Source organism: Salvelinus sp. IW2-2015, linkage group LG10 (genome assembly GCF_002910315.2).
Source record: "Salvelinus sp. IW2-2015 linkage group LG10, ASM291031v2, whole genome shotgun sequence".
Lineage (NCBI taxonomy): Eukaryota > Metazoa > Chordata > Actinopteri > Salmoniformes > Salmonidae > Salvelinus > Salvelinus sp. IW2-2015.
In genome coordinates this window covers 21,766,062-21,777,551 of record NC_036850.1, presented here as the reverse complement: position 1 = coordinate 21,777,551, position 11,490 = coordinate 21,766,062, and the positions used below count along the sequence as shown (strand labels likewise).

At 42.7% G+C, this 11,490-nt stretch overlaps 1 protein-coding gene across 1 annotated transcript in view; it reads left to right on the top strand.

Moving 5' to 3' along the window:
• LOC111969530 (Wilms tumor protein 1-interacting protein homolog) overlaps positions 1–8,590 on the top strand; it is a 41,713-nt gene extending 33,123 nt beyond the window's left edge. The window contains exons 4-8 of the mRNA XM_023995710.2: positions 2,642–2,704; positions 2,958–3,088; positions 3,249–3,300; positions 4,044–4,112; positions 5,259–8,590. Coding sequence (XP_023851478.1) covers positions 2,642–2,704; positions 2,958–3,088; positions 3,249–3,300; positions 4,044–4,112; positions 5,259–5,411 — 468 coding nt within the window. The 3' untranslated portion in view covers positions 5,412–8,590. The remainder of the gene's footprint in view (positions 1–2,641; positions 2,705–2,957; positions 3,089–3,248; positions 3,301–4,043; positions 4,113–5,258) is intronic.
• The last annotated feature ends 2,900 nt before the right edge of the window (positions 8,591–11,490 follow it).

Below are 11,490 nucleotides of genomic sequence, written 5' to 3'. Positions count from 1 at the left end.
TTTGTTTTTCGAGATGATAGTTTCCGGATTCGACCATATAATGACCTAAGGCTCGTATTATGTGTGTTATTATGTTAAATTAAGTCTATGATTTGAATAGAGCAATCTGAGCTGAGCGAGGTGGGCACCAGCATGCTCGTAAGCATTCATTCAAACAGCACTTTTGTGCGTTTTGCCAGCAGCCTGCTGTTTTGAATTCAAGCCTATCAACTCCCGAGTTAGGCTGGTGTAACCAATGTGAAATGGCTAGCTAGTTAGCGGGGTGCGCGCAAAAATAGCGTTTCAACGTCACTCGCTCTGAGACTTGGAGTAGTTGTTCCCCTTGCTCTGCATGGGTAACGCTGCTTCGAGGGTGGCTGTTGTCGATGTGTTCCTGGTTCGAGCCCAGGTAGGAGCGAGGAGAGGGACGGAAGCATATACTGTTACACTGGCAATACTAAAGTGTCCTATAAAGAACATCACATAGTCAAAGGTATATTGAAAATACAAATGGTATAGAGAGAAATAGTCCTATAATTCCTATAATAACTACAACCTAAAACTTCTTACCTGGGAATATTGAAGACTCATGTTAAAAGGAACCACCAGCTTCATATGTTCTTATGTTCTGAGCAAGGAACTTAAACGTTAGCTTTCTTACATGGCACATATTGCACTTTTACTTTCTTCTCCAATACTTTGTTTGCATTATTTAAACCAAATTGAACATGTTTCATTATTTATTTGGGCTAAATTGATTTTATTGATGTATTATATTAAGTTAAATAAGTGTTCATTCAGTATTGTTGTAATTGCTTATTTAAAAATACATTAAAAAATCGGCCGATTATCGGTATCGGCTTTTTTTGTCCTCCAATAAGCGTATCGTATCGGCGTTGAAAAATCTAATCGGTCGACCTCTAGTCTCAAACCAGACCTTCTTCAGGAAGGCAGTGAGTTGCAGCGGAACAGCTTTTTCTAAAAATGTTGAGAGGAATGGGAGATTCGATATAGATTCGATAGTTTTTTATATTTTTGGGGTCAAGGTTTGGCTTTTTCAAGAGAGGCTTTGTTACTGCCACTTTTAGTGAGTTTGGTACACGTTCGGTGGATAGAGAGAGGTTTATTATGTTCAACATAGGAGGGCCAAGCACAGGAAGCAGCTCTTTCAGTAGTTTAGTTGGAATAGTGTCCAGTATGCAGCTTAAAGGTTTAGAGGCCATGATTATTTTCATCAATGTGTCAAGAGAATTGGTACTAAAACRCTTGAGTGTCTCCCTTGACAAAGTCCCTAGCTTCCTCAGAGTATTGACCACCAGCTCTGCCCTGTCATCGGGGCAGATGGTCTGTCTGGGGGGGTTAAAGGGGAAGCCTGGAGTGCCCCTCCCCATGCACCCCTCACCACCCCATCTCCAACTGCTGCCCCTGTCCCACCATTACCCTCCCCCTCATCTCACCCCAGGGTCATGTGCTTTGCAGATGGTCATTATGGGACAAACATAACGATGGTAATGCATGTATAACTCACATTTAAATCCCTCATTGACTTCAATGTGATATCTTATGTTCAAGTTACACATGTCTTACCTCGAGTTCGGGTACATCTCCTTGTGTTTGTGTGACTGTGGTCCAGACTTTAGGAGACCACCAATAGTAGAGAGCTGAGGACTGGATGTGTGCTGTACTACTTCTGTTAGTAGAGTGCTCTGATGGGTTTGGTTTAGGACAGGTATCGTTACAGCAATGCCACTGGTCTCTCATATACATCTCAACAAAGAGAGGAGACAAAGGAAAAAGGACCAACTCCTTTCACATCAATATAAAGAGAGCAGCAGCACCCCCTATAGATGGTGTCATTTAGGCTGTACTCTGGGTCCCTACATTTACATTTTGGTCATAGTGTTAGGGGTTCTCAAACCAGGGTTGGGGTCAATTCCAATTGAATTTGAAATTCCAATTAAATTCTTGAATTCACTTATGAAGTGGAGAATTTACGTTGAATTCAAATCAAATTGAATTGGAAGTAGACTATTTGGACTGTTTCAATTTAAATGGAATTGAATATTTGTAAATTTACCAGTTATTGGAATTAATGCACTTAGTATCAAAAATGGACTGCAGAATTTGTTTTAAATCATTTTAACTTGTATTTCTATATTTCCTGTATAAATAACTAGGCTGTCTGAACAATGACATGATCAGCCTCTATTAGAATTTGTGGAATTCTTCAGGAAAATATTGAATTGGGAATTGAATTATTGGAATTGACCTAATATTGGAATTGAGAGGAATTTAATTATCTCTGAATTCAAAGACTGACATACAATTAAAATGGAATTAAATGGAATTTATAGGGATGAGTTCAATTAGAATGTAATTTGTGGAATTAACCCCAACCCTGTCTCAAACACTTAAAGGTGTCAAATTTAGCCATCCTCTCTTTTGTAATGCTGCACTCCCAAGTCTCAACGATACACAGTTAACAGTCACCATGTAACAGTTTCCATTGCTACATGTTAGAATATTAACAAGCCCAGTGATAAGTCTCTTTTTTTATCTCCCACAGNATACACAGTTAACAGTCACCATGTAACAGTTTCCATTGCTACATGTTAGAATATTAACAAGCCCAGTGATAAGTCTCTTTTTTTATCTCCCACAGTACTCTGGCTTTCAGCAGACGGCAGAGAAGTGCTTTGTATGTGGTCACCTCATCATGGAAATGGTAAGAAATAACCTAATACTGTAGGAGGGCCTGCTAGATAGGGATACAAGACAATCAGCAGAACAGTATGCCTGTCCCTCTCTGGGATTTCTCTTYAGCAGTAMTGTATCTCTTCTTGACATGTGGCATCATACCTCCTAGTTTAGTTTTGCTTCTGTATCTGAATGCCAACGGGCTGGTGTGATTGACTCCTACTGAGAGGCCTCAATCTCTAGCCTTACTGTTATCTCTGTGCGTGTGCGTGTGTGTGTAGATCCTGCAGGCACTGGGCAAGTCCTACCACCCTGGCTGCTTCCGCTGTGTGGTCTGCACAGAGGGTCTGGACGGAGTGCCTTTCACTGTGGACGTGGAGAACAACATCTACTGTGTTAAAGACTACCACACGTAAGGACATGTGTCTCTCATAGATAATGCCAACGTGATGAAGTCAGCATGCAAGAGTTTCTTCATTCCGCAGTACTCTTTAAATCCTGGTTTGTGCTGAGACTGAGATGAATTATACAGCATGTACCAAGACTTAACTTCTACTCTGTTTCCCCCACAGGGTCTTTGCCCCAAAATGTGCCTCATGCAACCAGCCCATCCTCCCTGCTCAGGTAATGATGTGCCAGTGACTGCTTGTATCCTCTCAGCTCCTGGCACTGGTTGTTTTTTTATTTATTTTTTATTTAACCTTTATTTAACTAAGCAAGTCAGTTAAGAACAGATTCTTATTTTCAATGACGGCCTAGGAACAGTGCCCTTGAACTGCCTCTTCAARGGCAGAACGACAGATTGTACCTTGTCAGCTCAGGGATTCGAACTTGCAACCTTTCGGTTACTAGTCCAACGCTCTAACTACTATGTCAGTCATATATAGTATATACTGTCGAGGGTTAGGCCAATGCGGTTTCTGTCTGAATGTTACGAGATTGCCATTTTCTCCTCCATAGCCGTTGCTAAGTGATAATTGACGCTTCCRCGCTGTGCTGTTTCTTTCTGATAGTTTTCAAAACCTATGAAGATGTGCAGTGAAGGCAGATGAGCAATTAGTTGACACCACAACACAGAACCTACGTGGATACACCTTATCCCGAATGATAATCAATAAAAACGTCTGTTAAATTCGCTGCTCTGTTTTGCTTGATTACAGAGGGTCATTTCATAGGGAATTGTTGGAGGCGCTCTCATATTGTTACATCTCCCAAATTTCGAGAATAAAGGCACTAATGTGGCATCCGTTCTAAAAACCCATGGCGTCCGTTCTGACCCAACTCTCTTAATATACACCTCTGATTGTTGGTGCCAGTGGAGTGGTGGAAACAGGAGGGTCTGACTGACTGTGTGTGTTTCCTAACAGGGCTCTGAGGAGACCATCCGGGTGGTGTCCATGGACAAGGACTACCATGTGGAGTGCTATCACTGCGAGGTGAGACAATGTCATTACCACCCTGTTTGTGTGTCTTGTCTTATTTATGTTTTGAACGTAGCCAGCACATTGGCTATGATCATTAAATGTCTGTCCATTTTAGTGTAAATGCTATGGCAGTGTGGGTGTGTGCACTACACACACAAACTGAACCTCAGTGAGTGGCAAACCATTGCAAACCATGGTGACTCATTGTCCAGGCACATTCCAGAGTTGAGCTGTGGGAGAGGAGAGGGTAGGGTGATAGCGCTGGACTCAACTGGACATCAGACCAGGGGTTGTTGTTTGACTACCCTGGAATCTCAGCACTCTGAGAGGCCGTTCAGACCACTTACTCACTCAGACACATGTACAGGAAATCATCCCACGTGACCTACAAACCTCAGTGTAATCAAAGTAATTAGTCAAGTCAGCCAAATTGAATTCCTGACAGTGCATTCATTAACACAGCAGTTTAATGATAGCTGTGTCAAGTGTGAGTCATTGTAACCAGGGCTCAATAAAGTGTGTGATTATAAGTGTGTGTGAGTTTGATCAAGAATTCCATGTTTAATGGCAAAAGCTGGTTGACTCATTTCATTATCACACATTCCAGGGAATAGCTCATATCCCGTCTAGGTGAGTGATAGACAATAGGTAATCATAGGTAATCATTCAGCAGCCTCTGTGGGGTTGATAGTCATTACAGGGGTCTAAAGTCCAGGTCGGCAGGGGATGGAAAATTCATCACATATTTAAGAAATGGTTAAGAGCCCCGTATAATTATTATTTATTTAACTAGGCAAGTCAGTTAAGAACAAAATGGCCTACCGGGGAACAGTGGGTTAACTGTCTTGTTCAGGGGCAGAACGACAGATTTTTTACCTTGTCAGCTCAGGAATTTGATCGAGCAACCTTTCGGTTACTGGCCCAATGCTCTAACCACTAGGCTACCTGCCACCCCGTGTAAACTTGACAGGAATACCCATCAGTGGCCTCTCATATCAGTCGAGAGGTATAAAAGGTAGAAGTACATATCTGAAATATGGATCGTTTTGATATCCAGCACCTGCTGTAATGCATTGGATGGGTATATATAATATTTTCCTTCACAAATGTCCAGCTACTGCAGTTCACTGAGTCTATCTCTCTCCCTCGGTGTTGTAGGACTGTGGCCTCCAGCTAAACGACGAGGAGGGTCACCGCTGTTACCCCCTGGATTGCCATCTGCTCTGTCACGGCTGCCACATCCGCAGGCTCAAGGTCCCGGTGCCCGGCCACCAGCCACCCAGCTACCCACTACACGTCACTGAGCTGTGAGAGGGCAGGGTCGGCGAGGAACCAACCCCAGCCAACCCCAACCCACCGCTGACCCGCCTCCCAGGTGACCTGAGACAACAAAGAAGAAGGAATCCCCCGCCCACGGAATCCCGGGAATTTCGGAACCTCTTCTTGCATGACAGAACAGAACAGAGAGACCCTGGGAGACTTCGCTCTCTACTTGCCGGCCGTGCCCTGGGGAGAGGAGATATACAGGGCCATGGACAAGTCACAAGACCGGGCTGGGAGAGAGTCCACGTCTCTCTCTCTCTCATCAGTTTTTTTCTCCCTCCTTCCTCCTTTTGGTCTGTGAACAGTGAAGCAGGCCGAGGCCCCAGCCCACCCAGAGGCCCTGGCCGACGTCAGCACCGTGACCCCTGCACATTCATCACAGTGGGGACTGGCCTGGATGGAGAGAGGGGGTCACTCTCTCTATCCCTCTCTCCATCACTCTCTTTTTCCCTCCCTTTTTGTTTTCTTCATTCCTTCGCACTGAAGCCCAATGCCATGATGCATTTACTGCTCCTCTGTCAGAGAGAGAGAGAGAGAGAGAGAGAGAGAGAGAGAGAGCAGGACAGCGTCTCTGCCAGGAGGCTGGGAGGCCATGAAACAGGCCGCTCATAACATTCCAGCACTGTCTGGCAGGGTTAGAGGGTTGGACATGCTGTGCCTTCAGAGTGGCCTTCCACTGAGAAACCTCACCGCATGGTAACAGTGCCACAGTCCAGCTAGCTACAGCTCCTTTTGGCTATGCAAGGGTACCGAGTCTACCAGCCACAACCGAGCGCCTTCATGTGACTCTGTGACACACTCTCTTGTACCATCCCTTCATGTGACTCTGTGACACAGTCTCCTGTACCATCCCTTCATGTGACTCTGTGACACAGTCTCCTGTACCATCCCTTCATGTGACTCTGTGACACACTTTCCTGTACCATCCCTTTGCTCCAGTGCTCCTTGGCATAGCGGATGTTCGTGGCACCGCATGTGCTGTCAGTAGCCAGTAGCCACAGCGCTAGCCTGGGCAGGCACTCATTCCACTTAGCAGTCTTAGAAGACGTGACCTCGAGAGATTCACAAGTGTCTCAACGATTATAAAACGAGAAAATAAGTTAGAAGCACGTAGATTGTCTTTTATACATGCCTATATATTTTGCAGACATTTTCCACATAAGATTCTAGAAGTGTAGTGTATTCTTTTGCTGCATTATTATTATCAAATGGAATCGGAGGCCAAACGAGCTGTCACAGTCTTAACGGTCCTCTGAAGGGTATTGGTCCGTTGTTTAATTTCTCCTCAAGGACACGTCCTAGAGGCCTCTGTGTTGTCGCTCTGCTTGGTCATGCGATCCACTGACCTGTTAACCAGTGTGTGAAACTGTACATGTTATTTGACCCATATGGTAGCACTGAGTAAGTGAGTGTCTGACCATTGAGAGTCCCCACATATCCTCCTCATGCAGACGTTACTGTGTCATACCTACTGGTTGATCTGATTGTCTGGTTGGTTGTGGGAGTTGCTGGTCCAAACCGTGTCTCTGGGGAATCCATTCCCCGTGTTTTCCCTCGCTGGTTGTGTTGTTGTGTGCGTCTGTGTGTGTGTTAGTCTGTTGGTCTATAGACACTGAGTGTACTAAACATTAAGAACTGCTCTTTCCATGACATAGACTGACCAGGTGAATCCAGGTGATGTCACTTGTTAAATACACTTCAATCAGTGTAGTTGAAGACAGGTTAAACTGGATTTTTAAGCCTTGAGACAATTGAGACATGGATTGTGTATGTGTGCCGTTCATTGGGTGAATTGGCAAGACAAAATATTTTTAAGTGCCTTTGAACGGGGTACAGTAGTAGGTGTCAGGCGCACTGGTTTGTGTCACGAACTGCAAGGGTGCTGGGTTTTTCATGCTGAACAGTTTCCCGTGTGTATCAAGAATGGTCTACCACCCAAAGAACATCTAACCAACTTGACACAACTGTGGGAAGCATTGGAGCCAACATGGACCTGCATCCGTGTGGAACGCTTTTGACACCTTGTAGAGTCCATGTCTGATGAATTGAGGCTGTTCTGAGTGCAAACTGGGTGTAACTCAATATTAAGGTGTTCTTAATGTTTGGTATACAGAAGTGTGTGTGTGTGCGTGCGTGCGTGCGTGCGTGCGTGCGTGCGTGCGTGCGTGCGTGCGCACCAGTGGCAGTGCCATGGTGCATGTACCTTGTTGAGTGAGCAGGACAACGGCCACCCAGCTCCACAAAAAGACCCATGCTCTCTCAATCTCTCTCTAACAGAAAGGATGGGTTAAGGTTCTGACTCAGGCCTACCCAGTACCTGCTCACAGTAGCCTAGTCAGAGGAACTGTCCTCTCATACTACTGAATCTAACAGACAAGGAGGTTGACGTAGAGATTACGGAGAGGAGGGGCCGACACAGGCATCATGTGCTTTCTGATGTATCCCTCGATGAGATTCTTTGGAATGTAATTATCAGTGTATGTTTGGCAAACTCTTGTTTATTTTTTGCTCTGCTTCCAGTTGTACATTTGCAAAAGTGAAAAGGCTAGTATCCCTGGAGTACATGTTTTTGCTGGGAAATTCCCTTTGATGGTAGATAAACTGAATCTCAGCATAGTATGATGAGACTCCTAGTCAAGGAATGTGTAATATACTTGAAAATGAGGCAATGGCATTTTCTGAACTGTAGTTTGAATAGTACAATRAGACCCACTCATATCAATCTCAAATCATTTTTCATTAAAGCAGAACATTTTTAAACTTGACAAGAGTTGATCCCCTTTAACGATGTCTTAATACACCTCTTTTTAAAAATACTACTTCAATTCCATTTCTATTGCATAGCACACAGCTAGTTTCCCCATACCTGTGCATAAAGAGGCTAGTTATTCTTTCATCATAAATCACTCTGAAAGTGAAGTCTTCTCTCTCCTACCAGTAGTTTTCAATAAGCACATATGACACCTCTGTCACATCACTTTTGTATCACTTTTGTATAAGTGTTTGATTACCTAGATGGTTCATAAAAAAGGAAACTAGATTTATTTATCTAAACATGAAAAAGTCAAAAGTTATTTAATGTATTAAAAATTGGGACGTATCATTTAACTGTAGATTATATAATCTGCTTTTTAAATAAAGTGGTTTTGTAGCTAACTTAAACCAAATGATGATGTATTTTTGTTGTTGAATGTGAAGTCATATGATAATTTCTATCCAAATGATGGCACTTTGTTGAACTACAACACAAATACCTTGTTACCATACTATTACCATGTTATTACCATTTTATTGCATGYTGTAATGTAGTGCTACCATTGGACATAAATCAACAACGAAATGTGGTAAACCTGGGAAGGATATGGGAATGATTTAGCCTGAACTTGGGAGTGATATGGACAACTGACTTTCCCGTGGCCGTGCCTTGTCTCCCTGTGGAGAAGATGGATGCTTACAAAGATGAAAAATCCCCTTAAAAAATAAAAAATAAGAAAATAAAAAAKATGAAAAATCCCAGCTCTGGATGAAAGTCCCATGCTGTTGTTAATGCCTTCCAGTTACCTCTGTGTACTCAGAGATGTTTGTTCTAGAAAGATATCATCGTCAGATCAGAGCTACTGCAATTGTGGTGTGTAATTACATCCCCGCACGCAAGTCTCTCCAGCAAGTGGTGTGATGGAGGATCCCTCAGAGAGCAGAGCAGAGAGCAGCCCCCACCGTGGTATGTACAGTATGATAGCTCTGCTCCTGACAGTCATCRCYGATAGGGCAGTCTCTGGGGTATTGTTGGCTCTGGAAGTAAACAGTCCATCTGCACTTTACTGGAATCAGAGGCCATATGTATCAAGCATCTCAGACTGCGATTGGTGACATCATTTTCCCATTTGCCCATTGTGATCTATAAGGCAAAACGGATCCTAAATCAGCACTCCTATTCTGAGACGCTTGATAATTACAGCCCCAGACCCACACTACTGGGCTTGTCATGGTTACTAAGTTTTAGTTATGATGAGTTGGGGTTGACCATCAACTCACTCAACAAGTTCTGAATCATAAAACGAGGTAGAAGCATCTAACACACACACAGACAACCTGCTCTGGGTCCGTTTCTGCTCATTTACCCTTTGTTTTCTGTCTATAATCAGGTTTAAATAACACGACAGAGATTATAAACTGAATCAAATTAGCAGGCTGTCTAGATGAACAAGAAGATGGCACCCCTGCGGTTTCCTATTGTACAATTGAGAGGATTTAAGACGGATTCTTAAATTAACGTACTGTTGGACTACATTTGTGCCAATTGGAGCATAAAGTAGGATGATTACTGTAATGCTCCTTTTAAACTCTTGAGTGAATCCCCCAGCTCTATAATACCTCATAATAACCACACGCCTGGAGGAGGACCCTCAAGTACACTGTACAAATACCACACAGTCACACATTGGGCCTATGGAGATTTGGTTTGCAAAAAGAAGTGGTGTTTGATATATTTGTCTTTGTGACAGTCTCTGAGGTTGTTAAGTGTGTGTCATCCCACTTGACAATTTATCATTGATCTTTTGGCATCACATTAGGTCAGAAATAAGCACATAATCAGATACTTTGAAATCCMAAAATATTTTTTCTGTGATCGTGAATCGTGAATAATTCTGAAATGAAAGTTACAGGGGCATGAATATCATACCCCTCTTGTAATGGGGGGAGGTTAGCATGTCTTGGTGGTATGATATTTGTGCGCCTTTAACATTTACATTTAAGTCATTTAGCAGACGCTCTTATCCAGAGCGACTTACAACTTTCTCACTCATCATTATTCAGATTCATTCAGGACTATCCATAATCATGGTAGCATCCACATTAATGTAATATTGTTTAGAAACATATTCTATTCTTATTTAGAATAAAAGTGACTCCAAAATGACACAATACATTATTTACCATTAATTTCTATTGGGCACAAAATAATCGGAAACACAACCAAAACAAACCGCAAATAGTCACAAGCCTGATGTAGTCATTGTGTTCTAGGAATATGGTCCCCTAAAATTGGGGGACCAAGTACAAAAAGTGCTGTAATTTCTAAATGGTTMATCCGATTTGAATCGAAATACCCTCAAATTAAATCTGACAGTCTGCACTTTAACTTCATAGTCATTTTATTATTTATTTTTTATTTTATGCACTTTGACATTTTTCTTCTGTAATGAAAAGTTCTTTACAAATGTAATAAAGGATTATTATTACTATCATTTCAAACCCAAAGTGCTGGAGTACAGAGCACAGAGCACAGAGCCAAAACAAAAATGTTTCATGACTTTTTCCACATTTTGTTACGTTACAGCTTTATTCTAAAATTGATTACATTGTTTATTTTTCTCATCATTCTATACACAATACCCCATAATGATGAAGCAAAAACAGGTTTTTAGTAATGTTGGCAAAAAAACGAACAAAAACTGAAATAGCACATTTACATATGTATTCAGACCTGTTACTCAGTACTTTGTTGAAGCACCTTTGGCAGTGATTACAGCCTCGAGTCTTCTTGGGTATGACGCTACAAGCTTGGCACACCTGTATTTGGAGAGTTTCTCCCAATCTTTTCTGCAGATCCTCTCAATCTCTGTCAGGTTGGATGGGGAGTGTTGCTGCACAGCTATTTTCAGGTCTCTCCAGAGATGTTCAATCGGGTTCAAGTCCGGGCTCTGGCTGGGCCACTCAAGGACATTCAGAGACATGTCTCGAAGCCACTCCTGCGTTGTCTTGGCTGTGTGCTTAGGGTTGTTGTCCTGTTGGAAGGTGAACTTCAGCCCAGTCTGAGGTCCTGAGCGCTCTGGAGCAGGTTTACATCAAGGATCTCTCTGTACTTTGCTCTGTTAATCTTTTCCTCGATCCTGACTAGTCTCCTAGTCCCTGCCGCTGGTAAAAACATCCCCACATGTCACGCACTGGCCTTAGTTATCTTTGTTTTCTTTATTATTTTAGTTAGGTCAGGGTGTGACATGGGGGATGTATGTGTTTTTGTCTATGTCTATGTTTGACGTTAGTAGCGTGTGTCTGCACTTTC